The sequence below is a fragment of the Bos javanicus genome, chromosome 5, assembly GCF_032452875.1.
Source record: "Bos javanicus breed banteng chromosome 5, ARS-OSU_banteng_1.0, whole genome shotgun sequence".
Lineage (NCBI taxonomy): Eukaryota > Metazoa > Chordata > Mammalia > Artiodactyla > Bovidae > Bos > Bos javanicus.
Window position 1 is genome coordinate 99,682,741 of NC_083872.1, and position 27,978 is coordinate 99,710,718.

The following is a 27,978-nucleotide window of genomic DNA, read 5'->3' on the forward strand; positions in this document are numbered from 1 at the left end:
ATATTTGAAATGATAAAATTAATATACAATCAGAGAAGTCATTGGGCACAATTCTATTTGTAGCAGCACCAATTACTACAAATTTAAAAACAAAATAGCCGTTTACAAAAACATGGCTATGAAATGTCCATTTTGTGTGAAATTTCTATTTTGGAAACTATAAAATATTTTGGGGGATTTCGCTGGTGGTCCAGTGGTTCGGATTACTTGCTTCCGGTGCAGGGAGTGGGCGTTCGATCCCTGGTCACTGAATCAAATTACCACATGCTGAACAGTGTCACATAAATAAATAAATAAGTAAAAATTGATCAATAAAATAGGGAGAATTTAAAGAAAATCTAATTGATTTGAAGGATAAAGCATGATATTGACTGGAAGAGTCAATATTGTAAGACGATTATCTTCAGAAATTATTTTAAAGATTAAACGCAGTCCCAAAGCAGTTATTTTTTTAAAACTTTATTGAGGTGTAATTTACAGAGCATAAAATTTATCCATTTAACATATATAAATCCATGATTTTAAAATTATTCACAGTTTACGACCATCACTACTATCAAACTCTAGAAAACATTCATCACTAATCAATTTGCAGTCTTTTCCTGTTCCGTCTCTTCACAACCCCTAGTAATCACTAATCTACTTTTGGTCTCTCTACTCCTATTTTTGATATTACATGGAAATGGTCTCACACAATATGCAACATTTTAGAGGTTTGAATGCCATAAACATACTGTTGAGCAAAAAAAGTGAGACACAAAAGTAACGATACCTATATTTTGGATGTGTATATGATATTTCAGTGGGGTTTTCCAGGTGGCACTAGTGGTAAAGAGACTGCCTGCCAGTGCAGGAGATGAGGGTTTGATCCCTGGGTCAGGAAGGTCCTCCAGGGAACATGAAATGATAGCCCACTCCAGTAGTCTTTCTTTTTTTTTAATTTTAATTGGGGGATAATTACTTTAAAATATTGTGGTATTTTTCTCACACATGTACATGAATCAGCCCTGGGTGCGCATGTGTTCCCCCATTCAGAACCCCGCTCTCACCTTCCTCTCTCCCCCATCCCTTGGGTTGTCCCAGGGCACCAGCTCTGAGAGTCCTGCTTCATGCATCCAACTTGCATTGGTCATTTCTTTTATATACGGGAATATACATGTTTCAGTGCTATTCTCTCAAATCATCCCACCCTCGCCTTCTCCCACATACTCCAAAAGTCTGTTCTTTACATCTGTGTCTCTTTTGTTGCCTTGCGTATTGGATCATTTTTACCTTCTTTCTAAAGTCCATATATGTGCATTAATATAGTGTATTGATGGTTCTCTTTCTGATTTAGTTCCCTCTGTATAATAGGCTCCAGTTTCATCCACCTCATTAGAACTGATTCAAATGCTGGGAAAACCAGTCAACCATATGCAAAAGAATGAAACTAGAGCACTTTCTAACACCATAAACAAAAGTAAACTCAAAATGGATTAAAGATCTAAGTTTAACACCAGAGACTATTAAAACACTTAGAGGAAAACAGAGGCATAACACCCTCTGACATAAATCACAGCAAGATTCTCTGTGACCCACCTTGCAGAGTAATGGAAATAAAAACAAAAATACAAATGGGACCTAGGTAAACTTAAAAGCTTTTGCACAACAAAGGAAACTATAAGCCAGGTGGAAAGGCAGCCTTCAGAATGGAAGACAATAACAGCAAATGAAACAACTGACAAAGAATTAAGCTCCAAAATATACAAGCATTTTATGCAGCTCAATACCAGAAAAATGAACAACCCAATCAAAAAGTGGGCCAAACATTGAAATACGTATAATATCATTTACGGAACGAGTCGCCAGTCCAGGTTCGATGCAGGATACTGGATGCTTGGGGCTGGTGCACTGGGACGACCCAGAGGGATGGTGTGGGAAGGGTGGAGGGAGGAGGGTTCAGGATGGGGAACACATGTATACCTGTGGCGGATTCATTTCGATATTTGGCAAAACCAATACAATATTGTAAAGTGTAAAAATAAAATAAAATTAAAAAAAAAAGTGGGCCAAAGAAGTAAACAGACATTTCTCCAAAGAAGATATACAGAGGGCTAATAAAACACACGAAAATATATGTAGGTTTCTCATATCACAACATCACTCATTACTAGAAAATGCAAATTAAAAACACAATGAGGTATTGTCTCTGCCGGTCAGAATGGCCACCATAAAAAGGTTGACAAATAGCTGGAGAGGGTGTGCAGAAAAAGGAAACCCTCTTACACTGTTGATGGGAATGCAAACTGGTACAGCCACTATGGAGAACAGTGTGGAAATTTCTTAAAAATCTGGGAATAGAACCACTCCAGTATTCTTGAATGGAGAATTCCTTGGACAGAGAAGCCTGACAGCCTATAGTCCATGGGGTCTCAAAGAGTCAGACACAACTGAACGAATGAGCACACACAATTATATTTCAACTGTTTTTGAAAAACATTCATTATCAGAAAAAATAATATAGTTCACTTTAAAATTTATGCAATCAGAATATTATTTCCATTTCATAAAAGGTCAAGTTACCCAACAGCATCCAAACTCATATTTTAATTCTCAAGCTTGTGCTTGCAATGATATGTATTTGGAAACTGACAGTCTTCTGCTTTTATGCCCCATAAATATTGTACAGCACAGTTATGTTCATCAGGTACATTGTCTGTTATCCTGTTATGGAAAAATGCATAATTCTGTTATATTCTATGAAGACAACTCATGAAACAATAGCATTTTCCATGTAACTGTAATACAAGATATTTTGAAAATGGGTAATGAAGTCTTTAATAAAATTTCAGTTAGAGCTTGTTACTAGGAAATCGGGCTACAGAGTAGCCTGGTTTTCAACATTGGTATCAACATTTTATTAACTTTCAATATCTTCCTTCAGCTTTCTATAATTTGACTAAAACAAATGTATTCATGTTATTTTAAAAATATTTCTTTTTTGTATTTTTCCTCCTCTATATAGCATTCTTTTTACAAACTTACTGTAGATTGCAAGTGGAACCATTTAGCCACTTCCAAGGACGACCGCGGCCTTCACGAGAGACTTGAATCCACGATATAATTGATAGGGACATCAGAAATTTCTAGTCAAAATAAAGAATTTTCACTTAAATAGTCATTATGAAATGTTTTTGTTAATTTTTAAAATGCAGGCCAAAGGATGTGTTCTTTCATAGCATCTTTCATTCTTTGAAAAAATTGAGCATGTTGGATTCTAATCTAACACTAAAAAATATAGGAGTTGAAAGTTTGAGTTTTAATAGTGCCATAAATATTAACCAATATCTGTACTTTTGATTCAAAATTAACTCAACATTTATACTTATCAGTTTCACTGTGTTCTAATGTTAATAAGGAAAATTCCTTTTTTTTTGACAGCCATTTAATAAAGGGAATATTTACAAAGACATGAATTAGTTATAGAGATCCCACAAAAGAATACACCTTGCATAACAACTTGGGGAGACTTACAGATGTGAACTGCATCTAACATTAAGCCTAAGGGATAAGAAGGTGGAGTAATTGAATATGTGCAATGAGGAAAATTCTGACTCATATAATTTCATTTTTCCTCCTGTCAAAACTAACACAGCAAGGCTTTAAATAAGTCTTTAGATTCCATGACATTCATTTTTCTGGATATTGTGACAATATCAATGGATTTCTCTACTATTATATGTTTCTCAGAATTTCAGTTTTAGAGGGAAATTAAGGAAATGAAATTGAAAAAATAAGTGACATGAGAGCCGGATTTGGTTTTCTGAGCCTGACACCATTCTTTGACTAGATAAACCCCAAAGCCATCTGTTTCTGTACTGGTGGAATCAGTGGACCAGACAAGGGGTCAGAGACTCATTTCTCTCTGCTCCTCCCTGCTAAGTTCAACTGTAACATGGGAACTAATGAAAGACACGAGAAAGGAGAACTCTGAAAGGTGGAAAGAGAAGGGTGATGTGGCTTGAGACTTCCCAGCAGTCCCACTCCTCTGTAATTGCTAATCACTTCTCCGTGATGAGAGAACAAGGTGGGAGATGAGGGAGTGATAATTAGGTGCGTCTTGTATCTCCCCACCAACCAGGTGAAAGTGACCTAGGCCTCTTACTTCCCAAACACCCCATACCTAACCTAGCTGTTGGGTGTAGCACAGGTAAGCTATTCCTCCTGTGTGTTGAGAGAATCGTGTAGGCAACACCAGGTAAGCCTTACAAGGTGATCCATCAGGACACTTACTAACAAGGAGCAGTCAGAGAAATTGCCTCTGTTTCCTCCACTGAGAGATACTAGGGTCGGGTGATAGGGGTGGGGGTGGGACCAGCAAAGGGGATGTCTTGACTAAAACTACTGAAGCTAAGAAGCCTCTTGATCCCTGAGGGTGTAAGACTCCATCTCCACCCAGCGGCATTGGAAAGAATGGATCTTAACTGTTGAATTCACACAATGAGCTGTGGAAATTCACAAACTTCACACAAATGCAAAAAGTTGGAGGAACTGCAAAATATCATATGGCAGTGATGAGACAGGGACAACCTGTATGATTCCATGTGCTGGAGTAGAAAATGGAAACCCACTTCAGTATTCTTGCCTGGAAAATTCCATGGACACAGGAGCCTGACAGGCTGAAGTTAATAAGGTTGCAAAGAGTCAGACACGAATGACTAAGCACGAACATGGGATTCCATGTACATGATTCAAAAGCAATCAAAGAGATTCTATAATATCAAAAGTCAGGATAGAGAGTAAATAAGGAGGTGAGACGTGATAAGATATTACAGAGGGGTGGGGCTGCTGGGAAGTTGAAACTTCTATTCCGTGATCTGATGTGCAATTACATAATTCTATAGGCAAAATCATATGTTTATTTTCCTTGATTTATGATAAAATTAGATAGCACAGTGTATTTTAGAATTTAATAGATTTATAGAAGCTTGGTTTTCTATGAAAAGCAAGAACCAGAAATTACCACACATGCAAGAATGGTATAAAAATGTAAATAAAGTATCATAAAGTTATATTCCATTGTTTAATGGAATACTAACAGACCTTAAAATAAACAAGCTATAAATATGTACAAAAGCACAAGTAAATCCTAACAAATATAATGTTGACTAAATGAAGCCTTTAGCAAAGTGTTGGAAACATTTAATATCTTACCATTTCTTCTTCATTGTCTATATAAAGCAGAGTAGAATTCTTAGTAGCACAGGATATCAAACTTTCATTCCATGATTTTTTTTCCAAACTAGTATAATAGCAGTTGTTGGAATATGTAAGCCAGTCTTTTGGACAATGACCACAATGACATTCTGAAGAAAGATTATGAATTACTATTCAAAAACAATTTGAATTTGAAAAATAAAAAATTAACTTACACATATGCATAGATATAAACATGTATGCATACATACACATATATAAAATAACATACCTATGCATCCTCAAGGCTGCATATAAAGACATATAAAACAAGTCTCATTCATACATACATAGAGAGGGTCTGCTCTCATATCCCAATTTATGTCCCCATATAAAGCAAACACATAGAAATATCGACTAGTTACATGTCTTAAAAATCAAGAAATGAAACTATTTTAGAATAGCAAAATTATTTGTCTTTTATCATATTATATCATGAGGAAATTACAGCCAATTGCCAACAATGGATATGGTGATCATATTGTTGCATAGGGAGAAAGACTCTCCTATAATCATTATTTAGGAATATTGTTGCCTGTTTTTATAATTTATGTTTTATCCCCAGATCTGTTTCTATCTTCACTAGCCTAAGAGAGAGACAAAATACAAACCATATTTATAATAGAAGTTTGAAATCATTATGTACCTTTAGGGAGCTTTGTTACCAGAGACATCTTATTCTGTTCTGATATTTGTGTACCTAGAAAAAAATGGAAGTAATCTTTTAAAATATTAACATTGATTTAAATAGATAATAATCATTTTAGTTTTTAGTTTAAACCTGGTATTTGTAGGCTGTAGGATGATCTGGGAAATATTGCTTTAAGAATAATTAATGAGGTAATGAAGACTGGGGGGTGTATATTTCAAATATCTTAATGAAAAGACTCCACCACTCTTACAATAGTTGGTTCAAGCAATCTCAAGAATTAATTTGTTTTTCTCAATAAGGTGTTTCAGTTTCTTAAAGTATATCTTTGAGTTACGAAATCAGAAAATAGCTGTGTATATATTTAATTTTCCCGACAATCATTCTGTAATTTACACTTTGCTCAACTCATTTGCCATTCAATACTTAGGCTAAATGCACACATTAAAATAAGAGTTCTATTCCATAATAATATGATATTTTAGAGGCACTGACGATCATTAAAAATGAAAGGTTCAATCATAATCTTTCAAAACTTGACTTACGTGGAATAAAAGTTATCACTCTCACTATAGTATACATCAAGACAAAACAGACGATTCCCAGGATCACAACAATGAGCTTCTCTCGAGCTGATGGTGAATCTGCAGGGAGAGAAAAGGAAACACTGAGAAGAGTGATGGAGACAGTTATTTTAGAAGAACAAAATATCCCACATCCGTGAGAATTCAAAGACATCAACTTGGACCCCAAAACAATATCTACCATTGCAATCCTCCTCTCAGAATATACCATTCCTTTTTCAGCGAATATAAGGCTTCACGAGTTGTAGATCAAAGACTACAAATTACAGCAATGCCTGGGTAAGTAGTCCTAGAGGAGGGCATGGCAACCTTCTCCAGCATTCATGCCTGGAGAATCCCCATAGACAGAGGAGCCTGGCGGGCTACAGTCCATGGGGTGGCAAAGAGTTGGACACAACTGAGCGACTAAGCACAGCACAGCACATATGTCATATTAGAATATTGTATTTCAAACTCCAGCTCTAAGTCTCATTAATAAAAACATGTAAGCGGGTAAATGCTTTACACTTGCAGGGGTAGTTCCTGTCATTCCATTGACACAACGAAAGGCAATTTGAAAGTTTAATCCCATGTAGTTTTTCTCCTGCTCAACTGTTAAAATTGATCTTTTCAGGATCTTACCTCTCATTTGCTGTCTCCTGGTGTCCTTAACCAGACTCGGTTCCGAGTAGTTTTCCTTTTGGTTCTTCATCTCTGTGGCTGTTTAATGTCAAGGATGTTGCTCTATGGAAACTTCACATAAGTAGTTAATAAATGGTGTATAAAAGCACAAGAAGCCTTGAAAGGTTAAACTGGGTGATGTGTGAGATCAGTTAACAGCACTCATTTAGCAGCTGAGCAAATCCAAGTTTGGTTCTCATTTCAGTAGACCTTTAGACAACTGTTTCATGGTAGAGTAAGTAGTTTTAAAGATACTATTTGGTGTTTAATAACCAAGAGTGGTGGGAATGGGTGCGAGGTGAGAGGCAAACTCAAAGGAGGGGACATATGTACACCTATGGTTAATTTATGCTGATGTATGACAGAAATCAAACCAATATTGTAAACCAGTCATCAATCAGTTAAAAACAAGTAAATATTTTAAAAAATATTCTATTTGACATAATGTTACTTGTTTATTGGAACAATGAAAATTAGCAGATTACTGAAAAAGTTCATGAATAGTAATATCCTGATGAATTGAAAGTCAAAATTAACAGAAACCCTTTAAAATTGTTATAATATCTTTGTTCAAATTAAAGTGCATATTGGAAAAACATGCACCTATTATATAGGTAAGTTTAAAATCCATTAAAAGTTAAAGACAGCTTTCTATGATGAGGGAATAACAGTATTGGCATATATGGTACACTCTGCATTAAACTACTTTAATTGGGACATTCATTAATGAAAAGGGAATGAGATGCTATTAAATAATTGTATTTTGAGTGATTGTGGAGCTCAAAGAAATCATTAAAAAATTAATGAAATATTTTACATGTTAAAAATGGTACATGACATATTAAATTCTCCAAAAGTTTTTATCATATAAAGACAAAACAATGTTAAAATGACATTAAATACTTATTTTACATGAGTAATTGACAATTGACAATGGCTAAGATATGAAATCACAAATCGATAAGGAAAAGCATACATCATTTATGGAAGAACAATGTTGGTATAAACTTCCAGGAAGATCCTGAGGCTGTTAAGTCAATGAGGGAAGCTTTAGTTGTATCAGCAATTATAAGAAATCAATAATGTGGCTTAATAATTCAGTCAATGGATTCTGTAGTCAGTGCAATCTACAATTAACTCTGGCCTTGAAATTTACAATGTATGACCATTAAAAATTATTTAGTATTTAGCAAATGAGTTTACTAATCTAAAATGAGAATAAAGATATGTATGATATAAAGCAAGTAAAAAACCTAATATTAAATTTGACTTTTATTTTATTTCCTATTTTAATGCAATTGCCATTGTATTATTCATATCAGGCAATGTAATTTATTAGACAGAAATCTCTGTGTTACTGTGATTTATCTTTCTTCAATATTGCGATCAAGTTTTTTTTTTTTTTTTTATAAAGCAGTGATCATATATAATTGAGGTAATCCAGCATTTTCCTGGAGGTACCATATTCTGATTTTTACTTTAACTAGATCAGTGAAGAATTATATTGGCCATTCACAATTCTATGAATCCATTTTAACATTCTATATTTAAGGGCTGAGTTATATATTTAATACTGTATCTAATTATACGTCTATTGATGACAAAATACAATGTTAACTGTCCCTTGTCCTGATGCTACTGATACTCCGTCTTAAATTGCAATGATTAACAAAATCAGTTACACATGTATGTATTCACTTGAATAACGTCTGCAGGCAAGAATTTGAACGTTTTAAGAAATATTCCCAAATACTTCATATTTTATTCTTACTTTCTCCCAAAATTAAAATACCCAAATATCAAATACAGATACCAATATCTCTTTAATTCGTTTGCTTAGTAATCGTCCCTAAGTCAAACCACATTGGCATTTGTAATCTCCTGCTAAATGAGATGAGGAATTAGAAAGGAGAGGGAAACACATACCTTCTACAGGCCAGAGTCCTGCCTCTTCTCGTGAGTGGCCAGGTTACTGTGAAAATCAAACAATGTCTGTGGTCTTCACAGACTGCCCTGTGAAGGCCCAGAGTGAAACAATAGTGGAAAATGTACATTCTTATCACCGTGTCACTGAAACAGGAAATTCTTACGCTTGGGTATTTTGAAGACAGTTTATCTCGTCACACAACTCCAGAATATAGGAGACTTGGGATATGTAGTGTATCAGTTAGTTTGTTCTTTGGTGAGTTCCTCTGAGAATTGATTTCCCTTTCTAAAAGATATAGGGGGACAAAGGACATGATCACCCTGCTGTTAAGTTGCTTTCACTTCATTCATCAATGCTGAACATTTACGCTTTGTCAAGAGTAACTTCAATGTTTTAGTTTTACTCTTAGATAAGTTTACTAAATCTAGGCATTATTTATTTTTTCCATATAATCTCATTGTGTCATTTCTATTATAATGCAGGAAATCATAATTCCATTGACAGTTTGTATTTAAGGATACTTGTCCCTAATTCAGAAGAGTTACTACATATAAAACTTTTTTCAGTTCAGTTCAGTCACTCAGTCATGTCTGACTCTTTGTGACCCCGTGAATCGCAGCACATCAGGCCTCCCTGTCCATCACCAACTCCCGGAGTTCACTGAGACTCAACGTCCATCGAGTCAGTGATGCCATCCAGCCATCTCATCCTGTGTTGTCCACTTCTCCTCCGGCCCCCAATCCCTCCCAGCATCAGAGTCTTTTCCAACGAGTCAACTCTTCCATGAGGTGGCCAAAGTACTGGAGTTTCAGCTTTAGCATTCCTTCCAAAGAAATCCCAGGGCTGATCTCCTTCAGAAGGGACTGGTTGGATATCCTTGCAGTCCAAGGGACTCTCAAGAGTCTTCTCCAGCACCACAGTTCAAAAGCATCAATTCTTCGGTGCTCAGCTTTCTTCACAGTTCAACTATCACATCCATACATGACCACAGGAAAAGCCATAGCCTTGACTAGATGGACCTTTGTTGGCAAAGTAATATCCATGCTTTTAAATATTCTATTTAGGTTGGTCATAACTATCCTATCAAGGAGTAAGCGTCTTTTAATTTCATGGCTGCAGTCACCATCTGCAGTGATTTTGGAGCCCAGAAAAATAAAGTCTGACACTGTTTCCCTGTTTCCCCATCTATTTCCCATGAAGTGGTAGGACTGGATGCCATGATTTTCATTTTCTGAATGTTGAGTTTTAAGCCAACTTTTTCACTCTCCACTTTGACTTTCATCAAGAAGCCTTTGTGTTCCTCTTCACTTTCTGCCATGAGGGTGATGTCATCTGCGTATCTGAGGTTATTGATATTTCTCCCGGCAATCTTGATTCCAGTTTGTTTTTCTTCCAGTACAGCGTTTCTCATGATGTACTCTGCATATAAATTAAATAAACAGGGTGACAATATACAGCCTTGATGAACTCCTTTTCCTATTTGGAACCAGTCTGTTGTTCCATGTCCAGTTATAACTGTTGCTTCCTCACCTGCATACAAATTTCTCAAGAGGCCGGTCAGGTGGTCTGGTATTCCCATCTCTTTAAGAATTTTCCAGTTTATTGTGACCCACACAGTCAAAGGCTTTGGCATAGTCAATAAAGCAGAAATAGATGCTTTTCTGGAACTCTCTTGCTTTTTCTATGATCCAGCAGATGTTGGCAATTTGATCTCTGGTTCCTCTGCCATTTCTAAAACCAGCTTGAACATCAGGAAGTTCATGGTTCACATATTGCTGAAGCCTGGCTTGGAGAATTTTGAGCATTACTTTACTAGCATGTGAGATGAGTGCAATTGTGCGGTAGTTTGAGCACTCTTTGGCATTGCCTTTCTTTGGGATTGAAATGAAAACTGACCTTTTGCAGTCCTGTGGCCACTGCTGAGTTTTCCAAATTTGCTGGCATATTGAGGGCAGCACTTTCACAGCATCATCTTTCAGGATTTGGAATAGCTCAACTGGAATTCCATCACCTCCACTAGCTTTGTTTGTAGTGATGCTTTCTAAGGCCCACTTGACTTCACATTCCAGGATGTCTGGCTCTAGGTGAGTGATCACACCATCCTGATTATCTTGGTCGTGAAGTTCTTTTTTGTACAGTTCTTCTGTGTATTCTTGCCACCTCTTCTTAATATCTTCTGCTTCTGTTAGGGCCATACCATTTCTGTGTTTTATCGAGCTGATCTTTGCATGAAATGTTCCCTTGGTATCTCTAATTTTTTGAAGATATCCCTAGTCTTTCCCATTTTGTTGTTTTCCTCTATTTCTTTGCATTGATCACTGAGGAAGGCTTTCTTAACTCTGCTTGCTATTATTTGGAACTCTGCATTCAGATGCTTGTATCTTTCCTTTTCTCCTTTGCTTTTCACGTCTCTTCTTTTCACAGCTATTTGTAAGGCCTCCCCAGACAGCCATTTTGCTTTTTTGCATTTCTTTAAGAGGAGAGTGAAAAAGTTGGCTTAAAGCTCAACATTCAGAAAACAAAGATCATGGCATCCAGTCCCGTCACTTCATGAGAAAAAGATGGGGAAACAGTGCAAACAGTGTCAGACTTTATTTTTGGACTCCAAAATCACTGCAGATGGTGATTGCAGCCATGAAATTAAAAGACCATTACTCCTTGAAAGGAAAGTTATGACTAACCTAGATAGCATATTCAAAAGCAGAGACATAACTTTGCCAACAAAGGTCCATCTAGTCAAGGCTATGGTTTTTCCAGTGGTCATGTATGGATGTGAGAGTTGGACTGTGAAGAAAGCTGAGCACCGAAGAATTGATGCTTTTGATCTGTGATGTTGGCGAAGACTCTTGAGAGTCCCATGGATTGCAAGGAGATCCAACCAGTCTATTCTAAAGGAGATCAGTCCTGGTTGTTCTTTGGAAGTAATATGCTAAAGCTGAAATTCCAATACTTTGACCACCTCACACGAAGAGTTGACTCATTGGAAAAGACTCTGATGCTGGGAAGGATTAGGGGCAGGAGGAGAAGGGGATGACAGAGGATGAGATGGCTGGATGGCATCACCGACTCAATGGACATGAGTTTGAGTGAACTCCAGAGTTGGTGATGGACAGTGAGGCCTGGTGTGCTTCGATTCATGGGGTCGCCAAGAGTCAGACATGACTGAGCGACTGAACTGAACTGAACTGATGAGGAAGAAAGTTCTGGCAATGTTTACAGGTCATAAAAATATTTTTCAGAAAAAAGATGTGTTTTTATTTCTTTATTTACTACTACTTTAAATTTTCTCGGTAATTTATTTTGTATTAGTCATCTACAAACTCATCTAAAAGTTATAAAATATTTCTCTGTGAGACTCCAACATCAATTCTGTATTCATTTATTTAAAATATTTTCATAGGTCAGGAATTCATATACAGTCATAATATAACATGTGAAAAATAGAGGAGTATCACTGACTCCAGAGTCTCACTGAATATTGAGTGTGCACTTTGAAGTCTCCTATGTGATGAAAAGGCATTGAGAGGCAAACAGGCCCTTACTTCATGAACATATATGTGGAAAGACGTGTTTTGTTTTGTTTTAGGAGCAAAAGCAAATATTTAAGAAACACACAAATGAATAAGTAAGACACACATTTTTTTTTCTTTAAAAAATTTTTATTGGATTCTAGCTGATTTATAATGTGTGATAGTTTCAGGTGTACAGCAGAGTGATTCAGCTATACACATATCTGTATCTACTCTGCTTTTAGATTCTTTTTCTATATAGGCCATTACAGAGTATTGAGTAGAGTTCCCTGTGCTACACAGCAGGTTCTCTTTTATATACGGCAATATGTAGATGTCAATGCTAATCTCCCAGTGTATCCCTAACCCCATGGACTGAAGCACACCAGGCAACCCTGTCCATCTCCATCTCCCAAAGCTTGCTTAAACTCATGTCCATTGAGTCAGTGATGCCATCCAACCATCTCATCCTCTGTCGTCCTCTTCTCCTGCCTTCAATCTTTCCCAGCATCGGGGTCTTTTCAAATGAGTCCGTTCTTTGCATCAGGTGGCCAAAATATTAGAGCTTCAGCTTCAGCATCAGTCCTTCCAATGAATATTAAGACTTGATTTTCTTTAGGACTGAATGGTTTGATCTCCTTGTAGTCCAAGGGAATCTTGGGAGTCTTACCCAGCACCACTGTTCAAAAGCATAAATTCTTCAATGCTCAGCCTTCTTTATGGTCCAATTCTCACATCCATACATGACTACTGGAAAAGCCATAGCTTTAACTATAGGGACCTTTGTTGGCAATGTAATATCTCTGCTTTTTAATTTGCTGTCTAGGTGGTAACCATAAATTTACTACATCTGTTGACTCTACTTCTCTATGATAAAATGTCATATAGATTGGAAAGAGAAATAAAACTGTTTATTTGTGAAATGACATAATTGTCTGCACAAATTCCAAAGTATCTCCAAAATCCTCCTAAAACTAATCAGTAAGTAGAGTCCCTGGACTGCAAGCATATCCAACCAGTCAATCCTAAAGGACATCAATCCTGAGTATTCATTGGAAGGACTGAGGCTGAACCTGAAAGTCCAATACTTTGGCCACTTGATGCAAAGAACTGACTCATTGGAAAAGACCCTGATGCTGGGAAAGATTGAAGGCAGGTGGAGAAGGGGACGACAGAAGATGAGATGGTTGGATAGCATCACTGACTTGATGGACATGAGTTTGAGTGTTTCGTGAGTTGGTGATGGACAGGGAAGCCTGGTGTGCTGCAGTCCATGGGGTCGCAGAGAGTCGGACACAACTGAGCGACTGAACTGAACCGAACCGAAATATGGTTTCAGATAGAACAGAATATTAAAATCAGTTATGCTGCTGCTGCTGCTGCTTCAAATGTGTCCGACTCTGTGCGACCCCATAGACGGCAGCCCAACAGGCTCCCCCGTCCCTGGGATTCTCCAGGCTAGAATACTGGAGTGGGTTGCCATTTCCTTCTCCAATGCATGAAAGTGAGATGTGAAAGTGAAGTCGCTCAGTCGTGTCCAACTCTTAGCGACCCCATGGACTGCAGCCTACCAGGCTCCTCCATCCATGGGATTTTCCAGGCAAGAGTACTGGAGTGGGGTGCCGTTGCCTTCTCCCAAAATCGGTTATATTTCTATATAAATTGTTAGAAATTGAGAAAAACAAAAAGTATCATTTATAATGGACTTCCTTGGTGGCCTGGATGGTAAAGCGTCTGCCTACAATGTGGGGGACCCAGGTTCAATCCCTGGGTTGGGAAGATCTCCTGGAGAAGGAAATGATAACCCATTCCAGTATTCTTGCCTGGAAAATCTCATGGATGGAAGAACCTGGTAGGCTACAATTCATGGCGTCAAAAGCTTTAAGTTGATAGTATAAATGTACCAAATATTGGCACCGTTTGTATGCTGAATTATAAAATACTAGTGAGAAAGGTTGAAAAAGACAAATTGATAAATAAACTATAGTCTTAAACTGGAAGTCTAAACATTATGATGATTCCTTTTCTCCCTTAATTGCTCTATAAAGTTAAGTCAGTCATAATCAGAAACACACAGCCTGGTTCTCTGTGACAACCTACAGGAGCTGCATGGAGTGGGAGAAAGATTCATGTGAGAGGGGACATATGTATACTTATGACAGACTCACATTGTTGTATAATAGAATTCAGCACAACATTGTAAAGCAATTTGCCTCCAATTAAAAAAAAAAAGGTTAAAAAATAAGAAACATATTAAGCTTTTATTTTGTAGAAAGTTGAATATTAATTTTAATTTTTTTAAATAAATTTTTTTTCTCCCTAGTATTTATTTATTTAATTTAATTTTATTTTATTTTTAAACTTTACATAATTGTACTAGTTTTGCCAAATATCAAAATGAATCCGCCACAGGTATACATGTGTTCCCCATCCTGAACCCTCATCCCTCCTCCCTCCCCATACCATCCCTCTGGGTTGTCCCAGTGCACTAGCCCCAAGCATCCAGTATCGTGCATCGAACCTGGACTGGTATCTCGTTTCATACATGATATTTTACATGTTTCAATGCCATTCTCCCAAATCTTCCCACCCTCTCCCTCTCCCATAGAGTCCATAAGACTGTTCTATACATCAGTGTCTCTTTTGCTGTCTTGTACACAGGGTTATTGTCACCATCTTTATAAATTCCATATATATGCGTTATTATACTGTATTGGTGTTTTTCCTTCTGTGACTTTTGCTGTTTAAATTGTTCCAGCTTTGGCCATTGGTAATTCCTTTACCTAGTTGACATACCTCTACAGTTTTAAGCACTTCTCCATTTTCTAGAACTACAAAAATCTCCAGGCTCTTCTTATGTATTTCCTACCCCTATTTTAGAATCAGCCATTTTTTTCAAGTAGCTAAGATTTTATTTACTAGTAATGGAATTATAATAAAAAATGGCCACTAAGTAAGTCTTTTCTTCTTTGCAAAAAAAAGGTAAAACAATTTTGAAAAAGACAATGCAGGAGAACTCACATCACTTCACAACGTCCTATAAGTTCACAATAATCAAGTTATTGGTGAAAGAAGGCAGATATTCAGATCAATGAAATAGGATAGCGTTTAGAAATAGATACAAGTATAAGTGGTGAATTGATTTTTGACCAAAGTGCAATGATAATTCAACAGAAGAGTACAATTTTCAAAAAATGGTGCTGAAATAACTAGACATCTTTTTGCAAAACATTTTTAAAAAGAATTCAATCCATACTTTGTACTATATACAAAATTAATGCAATGAAATATAGATATCAATGTAAACAGAGCTTCTAGAAGAAGGCATAGGAGAAAATTTTTCAAGTTCAGGTTAATTAAGATTTCTTAATTAAAAACTTCATAAATATAAAAACATATGTTTAAAAATTATTTATTTCACTTCTTAAAGTTAAACTTCTGCTCATCTAAACTTCTAAAAAGAATGTTAAGAGAATACTAGGTATACTGGAAGGCAGTATTTATGAAACACATGTCTGAAAAAATATTAACATCCAAAATATATAAAGAGAGAACTCTCAGAGCTCAATAATAAGAAAATGGACAACCCAATAAAAATAGGCAAAATATTTAATCAATCTTTACCATAGGAGATCATATGAAAGGATGGTGCACATTATTTATTGGTTCAGTTCAGTTCAGTCATTCAGTGGTGTCTGTTTCTTTGCAATCCCATGAATTGCAGCACGCCAGGCCTCCCTGTCCATAACCAACTCCTGCAGTTTACTCAAACTCATGTCCATCAAGTCGGTGATGCCATCCAGCCATCTCATCCTCTGTCATCCCCTTCTCCTCCTGCCCCCAATCCCTCCCAGCATCAGAGTCTTTTCCAATGAGTCAACTCTTCGCATGAGGTGGCCAAGGTATTGGAGTTTCAGCTTTAGCATCAGTCCTTCCAATGAACACCCAGGACTGATCTCCTTTAGAATGGACTGGTTGGATCTCCTTGCAGTCCAAGGGACTAACAAGAGTCTTCTCCAACACAGTTCAAAAGCATCAATTCCTCAGTGCTCAGCTTTCTTCACAGTCCATCTCTCACATCCATACATGACCACTGGAAAAACCATAGCCTTGACTAGATGGACCTTTGTTGGCAAAGTAAGGTCTCTGCTTTTGAAAGTGCTATCTAGGTTGGTCATAACTTTCCTTTCAAGGAGTAAGCGTCTTTTAATTTCATGGCTGCAGTCACCATCTGCAGTGATTTTGGAGCCCAGAAAAATAAAGTCTGACACTGTTTCCACTGTTTCCCCATCTATTTCCAATGAAGTGATGGGACCAGATGCCATGATCTTCGTTTTCTGAATGTTGAGCTTTAAGGCAACTTTTTCACTCTCCTCTTTCACTTTCACAACAGGCTTTTTAGTTCCTCGTCACTTTTTGCCATAAGGTGGTGTCATCTGCATATCTGAGGTTATCGATATTTCTCCTGGCAACATTCATTAGAGATATACAAATATACCTTTATTATACCACACCTTTATTAAAATTTTTTTCATTTATTCAATATTAAAGTTAGTAGGACACTAGCAAATGGAATTCTCATACACTGCTAATAGAATGCAAAATGGTACAGCCACTTTGCAATATGGAATCATACCCAGAAGTCTGGACTTGCCAGAGAGCATTCAAGCTATTAGTTGTGGTATAAGTCACAAACACAGATCTATTTGTTTTCTTTCTGTTATTATACTGTCTTTCTGCTAAAATGTAAGGAATCAAGCAAATGCACATGCAATTGACACAGAATAATGTCTTCACTTATTCTTGGCATTAAATTCCAGGTAAAATGTACATGGCTGTGACAACAGTTTGCCAGATTACTTACTAAATCTGTGTAAGTTGAAGAAATTGGCTACACAGTCCTAAGGTTCATGAGAAGCACTGATACTTTTTCACTCTGCCAACCTGTGCTCATAACTGGTGTGATCTGGGATTTATGTTTGAAAGAGGCAGAAGTGGAGGGTCCACAATGTATCTCTACCAAGCTAAAATATAGGTGCAGCCCATAACAAAGCATTCTGAAATGAGAGATACACAGACTGGACTTCCAAGGGTCTGAGTTTTTATAAAGAAATGTTGTTGCATGTGTCTTTGGTTGTTGTTTCATTAGGTAGCAAGACAAGCTACCTACTTCTCACAAATGAAGCACCTGAATCTGGAACAGTCAGAAGCAGACATCTTTGTTGCTTTAATATATGCACAGTTTCCTTCGTTTGACTCCTTCCAGTCACTTAAAATAAAAGCATATAAACAATGTAAAATGGACATTCACTAATGCAAACATAAGAAATATTGGTTCAAAGTTAAGGTATATATATTTTTTCTTTCCTTACAAGAAACTATCCCTTGGTGCCTTAGCCTTTCCTAACACATACTTTATAAGGATTATAGCAACAAGTTGAAAAGCCTCCCTGTCTATATATACTCATTTTCTGAACTTAAATTCTTTGTATGTGTGTGTCTGTATGTACACGCAATGCTCATGTGTGTGCTAGTCGCTAAGTTAGGTCCTATTCTTTACCACCCCATGGACAGTAGCCTGCCAGCCTCCTCTGTTCATGGGATTTCCCAGGCAAGAATATTGCAGTGCATTGCCATTCTCCAGGGGATCTTCCTGATCCAGGGATCAAACCTGTGTCTCCTGAATTACCAATGGATTCTTTACCACTGAGCCACATGTATATGCCCATATATGTATGTATATTTGTCTATATATTAAAGTGTGCATTTCCCTATATACTTTTCAAAATGTAAACTAGAATATGGAACTTTTTATTTACTATCTATTCTTGAGACTTACGATTTTAGAAAACGCAATGAGTTATCTTCCCATGTCCATTGATTTCTGGTTCCTTTACGAGATAATCCAATCCAATAGAAATAGGATAGTCTGCTTTGAATGAAGTTCTGCAATAAAAAGAGATATAGTCTATGAGAAAAATGTCTTTTCATAATTCTGAAATGAAGTAATAATCTTTTTAATATTTTATTATTTTGAGTAACAGTTTCAAATTCAATTTCATCCTGATTCTGTTCAAATGATAAAATAATAGAGTCTTAATTACATTTATTAAATATAGTGACATAAATGAAACATAAAATAACACTGTCTTAGCTTACCTATCTTTTTTTAAAGATTTTTTTGAATGTAGATCATTTTTAAAGCTTTTATTGAATGTGTTGTAATATTGCTTTTTTTTATAGTTTTGATTTTTAGCCAAGAGGCATGTGGGCTCTTAGGTGTATGACGAGGGATCACATCTGTACCTTGTGTGTTGAAAGGTAAAGTCTTAACCATTGGACCACTAGGGAAGTCCTATAACTATCTTATTTAATCTTCAGACTAAAATATCTTAATTTACTTTCAAAACTGACACTTGTAGCTCAAGAAAAAATTCTGAGCAAAATTGGTTGGTATTTTGTGGTTCAGGTGTGAAAGATGTGAGGTTTTTACCAATGTCATTTAAATTGTTTTCCCAAAGTACTGTGCTTATTTTTTGTGAAGTGAGCATCTTGAAGAAGTGGTCCTTATTCTACCAGATGAGATATTTACCTGGGTATCTGGAAATTACTTGATAAGTACACATGTAACTGATGTGCATCTTGTAACTTAATTTTTACCACATTTATGCACATATATTCAGATTTCGCTGATGGCTCAGTGGTAAAGAACCTGCCTGCTAATGAAGGTGATGAGGGTTTGATCTCTGGTTCTGGAAGATTCCCTGGAGAAGGAAATGGTCACCCACCCAAGTACTCTTGCCTGGGAAATCCCATGGACAGAGGAGCCTGGAAGGCTACAGTCCATGGGGTCACAAAAGAGTTGACATGACTTAGCAACTAAACAACAACAAACAACAGCAATGTTCATATATTATCTCATGTGATCTTCCTAACATATGTTGGAAAGAAAATATAACCAGTTTTTATTACAAGCAAAATAATGTGTGAAAGGGAACTAAAGAGAGAGTTTCTGACTATAAATTCTGTATTTCTCTATTCTGCTTTAGTTTTTACCCTTAGTTTGTTTTTATTTTCCTTTGTTTCTTTCACCATAGAGAATATGGCAAACACTTAGTCTCTCTACCCAGAAAAAAGTTACGTATATACCATCTACTCATAAGATTTGACATTCAATTTCATGGTTTTCATAGATGATCTTATTTCTTGATGAAGATATCCTACATAAAAGATTAGGGCTTCTAGACTCTAAAGCTAATTTTTGAGCCCACCAGGCTCTCCTGTCTATGGAATCCTCCAGGCAAGAATACTGGAGTGGGTTGCCATTCCCTTCTCCAGGGGATCTTGCTGACCCAGGGATCGAATCCAGATCTTCTGCATTGCAGGCAGATTCTTTATTGTCTGAGCCACCAGGGAAGCCCCTTGGAATAAAAAGGAAGTTAATTCAGATCTGCAAATGTCTTCTTTTCGGGTTCAGATTTGCTGTTTTCTTGATGGTTTTCAAGTTCATATTTTTATAGCTATTTATGAGTTGTTAAAATCAAAGATATGGGTGATTGTACTCTTACAGATAATTGAGTTAGTCTCAGTGTCTGTGAAAGAATAATAAAGATTCTCCTTAACTTGGAATGTAAGAATATATTTCTTGAAAGAGTAATAGTAAATTATTTCTCTATTCAAATCAAGGATATTGATAAGGATTATGAAATATTTAGTTCAATTTTCTTGGAAGTTAGTATGAGTTAAAATTTAATATGAGTTTGAATTAACTGATCTTCAATTTTAAATTCATCCTAAGTCTTCCTTTTACCCTAAACTCAGTGGTATTGTACTTCTTGATTTTGTTGGAGGTAAAATGACATTTTTTTTCAGAGAGAAGCTACATTTCCATGAAATTATCAGTATGAAAATATAATTATCTCTGATAAAATGAAATATTTTAAGCATAATTGTTTCATGTTTCCCTTTACATTTGCTCTACTGGAAAAGTTCTAATTGGGGGTGAGTTAGATGAATTAAAGGAAATTCTAATTTCATTTCTACTTGTATTTCTGACCTTAAGATGAGAACTGTCTAGATCTAATCAACTTACAACTGTAAACTATGGACACTCAAATATTATCAAGCATTCAGATTTAGCTAACAGGACTTCCCCAGTGGTCAAGTTGTTAAGAATCTGTCTGCCAAAGCAGGGGACACAGCTTGGATCCCCAGTCCAGTAAGATTCCACGTGCAACAGACAGCTAAACCTGCGCACTACAACTACTGAGCCTGAGCTTTCGAGCCCATTCTCCACAACAAGGGAAGTCACCTCCACAAGAAGCCCTGTCACCGCAGTTAGAGAAAGCCCACGGGTAGCGAGGAAGACCCAGCACAGCTTAAAAAAAAAAAAAAAAAAGATTTAGGCAACAACTAATGGCCAGAGGGGCAGATGAATAAGATGAATACAGGGTGAGATGGAAAAAGAAATACGTCACCAGCTCTTCCTTATCTTCTATCTTAAGAAGTGTGGAGTCCATTTCCTTGCAGCTTTTTTTACTTTCTTCAAAGTTCTTCAATTCATCCGAAATATAGTAAGATCTCTGTCCACAACACGACCATTTACTTTTACATTCCTTTCCTTCAAAACAAAAGATATTCCCCGGAGACCATTCAGTGTGTATCTTGAAAGGAATGCTCTGGAACTTAGCTACTGAAGAATCCTTTCTAGTCCTTGTAAAACCATTGATTTCGTGAGATGGATGGACTTCATTTCTAAGTTCCTGGCCTTAGGGAGATGACTTACATCCCTCCAAATCTATGCATGAGACTATTAAAATTTTCTAGGAAATATATCTTAGAAAATTGATGTTTTTTCTCACAATCTCTACAGATAGGAGTTCACAGGGGAAAACAACTTCTTTGTATTCTCTGAAAGAAAGAAAGTGAAAGTCTCTCAGTCATGTCTGACTCTTTCTGACCTGTGAACTATACAGTCCATGGAATTCTCCAGGCCAGAATACTGGCGTGGGTAGCCTTTCCCTTCTCCAGGGGATTTCCTCAACCCAGGGATCGAACCCAGGTCTCCCGCATTGCAGGCGGATTCTTTACCAGCTGAGCCACAAGGGAAGCAGTCTCTAGACCAAGTAAAATCTACAGGTACAGAGCTGATCTTAACTTAGCATTGATACACTAACCTAGTACCTAACCTACATACCCATATGAGAGCATATAATAATGATTAGAGAATGTGCTAAAGGAGATGTAGAATTTTTTGGTAGAAAAAGTATTATTTTGAGAAATGGTGATTTAAAAGAATATATCATGTATACAGAAGAATCTAACTACTGGGAAAGATGAGTATTTTCTTCTGAAATTAAATAAAATGAAAGTTGGACTTCATAGTTGGCTGAGTCTAAAATAACATCCAAATGAGCAGGTTATCAACTGACTAAGAGAAGCAGAGAAGATACTTGTTGGTCTCAGTCTTTTATCTACATAACTCTATTAAGTGGTTTCTCTTTGAAAGTCATGATTTTAGATGCGGAGTTTTTTGTGTTCCATTGTCCATTGGAGGCTCTGGTAATCCACCCTGGAAAACTTTCACTGTACATTATTGAAGTGAAGTGAAAGTAGCTCAGTTGTGTCCGACCATTTGTGATCCCATGTACTATATAGTCCATGGAATTCTCCAGGCCAGAATACTGGAGTGGGTAGCCTTTCCCTTCTCCAGGGGATCTTCCCAACCCAGGGGTTGAACCCAGATGTCCTGCATTGCAGGTGGATTCTTTACCAGCTGAGCCACAAGGGAAGCCCAATAATACTGGAGTGGGTAGCCTATCCCTTCTCCAGGGGACCTTCCCAACCCAGGAATCAAAACAGGGTCTCCCGCTGTGTGGGCAGATTTTTTACCGACTGAGCTCTCAGGGACATCAGTACATCATTAGCTCTAGGAATACATAACATGGGGCAGACTAAAAGGCATACATTAAATTTTAAGATGTCAATTAATGTTCAGGAGTTTTATTCCTGTGCTTTTTAGGGAGATAAGACTATAAAGGAAGACGCAAATTACATCATGAAAAAGCCTTCAGGGATGCTAAGGTAGTTGGATTTTTAAGGTAAAGCTTGTGATCTCAATGCCAGCAATGAGTAATCTGAAAATAGCATTTTTGCAGAAGTATTCACAACAGCCAAGATATGGAAACATCCTAGGTGTCCATTGACAGATGAATGGATAAAAAAGTTGTGCAGTATACACACACACATATATATGCACATACATACAATACAATACTCAGCCACAAGAAAGAAGGAAATTCTGCCATTTGCAACCACATAGATGAACTTTAAGGACATTATACTAAATGAAATAAGTCAGACAAAGACAAGTATTGTATGCTGTCACTTATTTGTGGAATCTAAAAAACTGATCTCATAGAAGCAGAGAGCAGAATAGTAGGTTCTAGGTGTTGGGGAACAGAGAAGGGGGAGAAATGTTCAAAGGGTACATAATTTCAGTTATAAAATAAATACATGATGAGTATCTAATATACAGGATTGTGACTGTAATTTAAAATATTGTATTCAATACTTGAATGTTGCTGAGAAGATTTTAAATATTCTCACCACAAGAAAGAAGTGGTAATTATGTGGCTGGTGGTAATCACTTTACAATATATGTGTATAAAATCAACGCATTTTATAATTTCAACTTACACAGTGTTATATGTCAATTATAGCTCAATAAAGTTGGAAAAAATAAAAAAAGAAAAATGTTCCATTTAAAATAGACCAAAAATAATTAATATCCAGAAATATATTTAACTAATATGTGCAAAACATATACTTTAAAAACAAAATTGTTAAAAATCAAAGGATAAATAAATGGATGGAAAGACATATCATATTTCCCTTATGTCACATGTGAAAATTAACTGAAAATGGATGAAGCACAAACATTAAGAAGAAAAAAAAATGCTTTAGATAGGATAGGTGAAAGTTGTGATCCTGGATTAGGCAATGGTTTCTTAGCTATGATACTAAAACCTCTGTTTTTGAATAACAATATTTTTTGTATCTTATAGCAGGATAAAATTAGAGTCAATTGCCTATAATGGATTTGGTGATCATATTGCTGCATAGGGAGAAAGCCTCTCTTATAATGATTATTTAGGAATATTTGTTGCCTGATTTTATAATTTATGTTCTACCCCAAAATCTGTTTCTATCTTCACTAGCCTAAGAGAGAGACAAAACACAAACTATATTTATATTAGAAGTTTGAAATCATTATGTACCTTTCTGGAGCTTTGTTATCAGAGAGGACTTATTCTGTTCTGATATTTGGGTACCTAGAAAAAAACTGTAAGTAATCTTTTAAAATATTAACATTGATTTAAATAAATCATAATAATTTTAGTTTTTAGTTTAAACATGGTGTTTTTAGAATTTAGGATGATCTGGAAAAAATTGCTTTAAGAATAATTAATAAGGTAATGAAGACTGGGGGGTGCATATTTCAAAAACCTTAGAGAAGAGACTCTACCACCTCTTACAATACTTGGTTCAAGCAATCTCAAGAATTAATTTGTTTTTCTCAATAAGGTGTTTCAATTTGTTAAAGTATATCTTTGAGTTATGAAATCAGAAAATATCTATGTATATATTTAATTTTCCCTACAATCATTCTGTAATTTATATTTTGCTCAACGCACAATAACCATTCAATACTTAGGCTAAATGCACACATTAAAATAAGAGTTCTATTCCATAATAATATGACATTTTAGAGGCACCGACGATCATTAAAATGAAAGGTTCAATCATAATCTTTCAAAACTTGACTTATGTGGAATAAAAGTTATCACTCTCACTATAGTATACATCAAGACAAAACATACGATTCCCAGGATCACAACAATGAGCTTCTCTCGAGCTGATGGTGAATCTGCAGGGAGAGAAAAGGAAACACTGAGAAAGGAGTGATGGAGACAGTTATTTTAGAAGAACAAAAGATCCCACATCCGTGAGAATTCAAAGACATCAACTTGGACCCCAAAACATTTACCATTGCAATCCTCCTCTCAGAATATACCATTCCTTTTTCAGCGAATATAAGGCTTCATGAGTTGTAGATCAAAGACTACAAATTACAGCGATGCCTGGGTAGGTAGTCCTAGAGGAGGGCATGGCAACCTTCTCCAGCATTCATGCCTGGAGAATCCCCATGGACAGAGGAGCCTGGCGGGCTACAGTCCATGGGGTGGCAAAGAGTTGGACACAACTGAGCGACTAAGCACAGCACAGCACATATGTCATATTAGAATATTGTATTTCAAATTCCAGCTCTAAGTCTCATTAATAAAAACATGTAAGCGGGTAAATGCTTTACACTTGCAGGGGTAGTTCCTGTCATTCCATTGACATAAAGAAAGGCAATTTGAAAGTTTAATCCCACGTAGGTTTTCTCCTGCTCAGCTGCTAAAATTGATCTTTTCAGGATCTTACCTCTCATTTGCTGTCTCCTGGTGTCCTTAACCAGACTCGGTTCTGAGTAGTTTTCCTTTTGGTTCTTCATCTCTGTGGCTGTTTAATGTCAAGGATGTTGCTCTATGGAAACTTCACATAAGTAGTTAATAAATGGTGTATAAAATCACAAGAAACCTCAAAAGGTTAAACTGGGTGATGTGTGAGATCAGTTAACAGCACTCATTTAGCAGCTGAGCAAATCCAAGTTTGGTTCTCATTTCAGTAGACCTTTAGACAACTGTTTCATGGTAGAGTAAGTAGTTTTAAAGATACTATTTGGTGTTTAATAACCAAGAGTGGTGGGAATGGGTGCGAGGTGAGAGGCAAACTCAAAGGAGGGGACATATGTACACCTATGGTTAATTTATGCTGATGTATGACAGAAATCAAACCAATATTGTAAACCAGTCATCAATCAGTTAAAAACAATTCTCTGTTTGACATAATGTTACTTGTTTATTGGAACAATGAAAATTAGCAGATTACTGGAAAAGTTCATGAATAGTAATATCCTGATGAATTGAAAGTCAAAATTCACAGAAACCCTTTAAAATTGTTATAATATCTTTGTTCAAATTAAAGTGCATATTGGAAAAACATGCACCAAATATATAGGTAAATTTAAAATCCATTAAAAGTTAAAGACAGCTTTCTATGACGAGGGAATAACAGTATTGGCATATATGGTACACTCTGCATTAAACTACTTTAATTGGGACATTCATTAATGAAAAGGGAATGAGATGCTATTAAATAATTGTATTTTGAGTGATTGTGGAGCTCAAAGAAATCATTAAAAAATTAAAGAAATATTTTATATGTTAAAAATGGTACATGACATATTAAATTCTCCAAAAGAGTTTATCATATAAAGAAAAAACAATGTTAAAATGACATTAAATACTTATTTTACATGAGTAATTGACAATTGACAATGGCTAAGATATGAAATCACAAAATGATAAGGAAAAGCATACATCATTTAAGGAAGAACAATGTTGGTACAAACTTCCAGGAAGATCCTGAGGCTGTTAAGTCAATGAGGGAAGCTTTAGTTGTATCAGCAATTATAAGAAGTCAATAATGTGGCTTAATAATTCAGTCAATGGATTCTGTAGTCAGTGCAATCTACAATTAATTCTGGCTTTGAAATTTACAATGTATGACCTTTAAAAATTATTTAGTATTTAGCAAATGAGTTTACTAATAAAAATGAGAATTAAAAATATGTATGATATAAAGCATGTAAAACACCTAATATTAAATTTGACTTTTATTTTATTTCTTATTTTAATACAGTTGCCATGGTAGTATTCATATTAGGCAATATAATTTATTAGACAGAAATCTCTGTGTTAGAGTGTTTTATCTTTTTTCAAATTTATGACCAAGTTTTTATAAAGCATTTGATAGTATATAATTGAGGTAATCCAGCATTTTACTGGAGGTACCATATTCTGATTTTTACTTTAATTAGACCAGTGAAGAATTTTATTGGCCATTCACAATTCTATGAATCCATTTTAAGAACCTATTTTTAAGGGCTGAGTTAAATATTTAATACTATATCTAATTATATGTCCATTGATGACAAAATACAATGTTAACTGTCCCTTGTCCTGATGCTTCTGATACTTCATCTTAAATTGGATTGATTAACAAACTCAGTTATACATAAAGTTTTCCCTTGAATAACGTCTGCAGGCAAGAATTTGAACATTTTAAGAAATCTTCCCAAATACTTCATATTTTATTCTTACTTTCTCCCAAAATTAAAATACCCAAATATCAAATACAGATACCAATCTCTCTTTAATTTGTTTGCTTAGCAATTGTCCCTAAGTCGAACCACATTGGCATTTGTAATCTCCTGGTAAATGGGATGAGGAATTAGGAAGGAGAGGGAAACACATACCTTCTACAGGCCAGAGTCCTGCCTCTTCTCGTGAGTGGCCAGGTTACTGTGAAAATCAAACAATGTCTGTGGTCTTCACAGACTGCCCTGTGAAGGCCCAGAGTGAAACAATAGTGGAAAATGTACATTCTTATCACTGAGTCACTGAAACAGGAAATTCTTACGCTTGGGTATTTTGAAGACAGTTTATCTCATCACACAACTCCAGAGTATAGGAGACTTTGGATATGTAGTGTATCAGTTAGTTTGTTCTTTGGTGAGTTCTTCTGAGAATTAATTTCACTTTCTAAAAGATATAGGGGGACAAAGGACATGATCACCCTGCTGTTAAGTTGCTTTCACTTCATTCATCAATGCTGAACATCTACTCCTTGTCAAGAGTAACTTCAATGTTTAAGTTTTACTTTTAGATAAGTTTGCTAAATCTAGGCATTACTTATTTCTTTTCCTTATAATCTCATTGTGTCATTTCTATTATAATGGAGGAAATCATAATTCCATTAACAGTACGTATTTAAGGATACTTATCCCTAATTCAGAAGAGTTACTACATTTTAAACTTTTTAAACTGTCATCTAATTTTTGGCTTTCTAAAATCTATAAAAATGGAATATAAATCTGTAGTTATATACCAATTTATTGTTGTTTTTCAGTCGTGAAGCCATGTCTGACTCTTTGTGACTCTGTGGTCTGCAGCAGGCAAAGCTTCCCTTTTACAATGTCCCTGAGTTTGTCTAATTCACATCCAGTGATGGGCTTCCCTGGTGGCTCAGATGGTAAAGAATCTGCTTGTGATGCAACAGACCTGGGTTCAATCCCTGGCTGAGGAAGATCCCCTGGAGAAAGAAATGGCAACCCACTCCAGGATTCTTGCCTGGAAAATTCCATGGAGAGAGGAGGCTAGCGGGGCTAGCCGCTAGACCGTCCATGGGGTCACAGAATCAGACATGACTGAAGAGACTGAGCACACCCACGACTACATGTCCATT

The 27,978-nt window shown here is 36.1% G+C and overlaps 1 protein-coding gene and 2 long non-coding RNA genes across 4 annotated transcripts in view; all 3 read right to left on the bottom strand.

Annotated features, from left to right (window-relative positions):
• Window positions 1-2,503: 2,503 nt before the first annotated feature.
• LOC133248110 (NKG2-A/NKG2-B type II integral membrane protein-like) overlaps window positions 2,504-27,978 on the bottom strand; it is a 39,966-nt gene continuing 14,491 nt past the window's right edge. Inside the window, exons 4-5 of the mRNA XM_061417867.1 lie at window positions 5,194-5,345; window positions 2,504-3,125 (exon numbers count right to left, since the gene is read on the bottom strand). Coding sequence (XP_061273851.1) covers window positions 3,021-3,125; window positions 5,194-5,345 — 257 coding nt within the window. The 3' untranslated portion in view covers window positions 2,504-3,020. The remainder of the gene's footprint in view (window positions 3,126-5,193; window positions 5,346-27,978) is intronic.
• Window positions 6,411-9,332, bottom strand: LOC133248112 (uncharacterized). The gene is made up of 3 exons (XR_009736616.1): window positions 9,055-9,332; window positions 7,090-7,200; window positions 6,411-6,528 (listed from the first exon to the last, which is right to left on the bottom strand). It is a non-coding gene; the product is annotated as an uncharacterized LOC133248112 (long non-coding RNA).
• Window positions 15,990-27,853, bottom strand: LOC133248111 (uncharacterized). Of its 2 annotated transcripts, XR_009736614.1 has the most exons (6): window positions 26,990-27,853; window positions 25,054-25,164; window positions 23,844-24,493; window positions 21,042-21,184; window positions 18,404-18,510; window positions 15,990-17,029 (listed from the first exon to the last, which is right to left on the bottom strand). It is a non-coding gene; the product is annotated as an uncharacterized LOC133248111 (long non-coding RNA). The 2 variants fall into 2 exon arrangements; XR_009736615.1 differs by lacking the exon at window positions 21,042-21,184.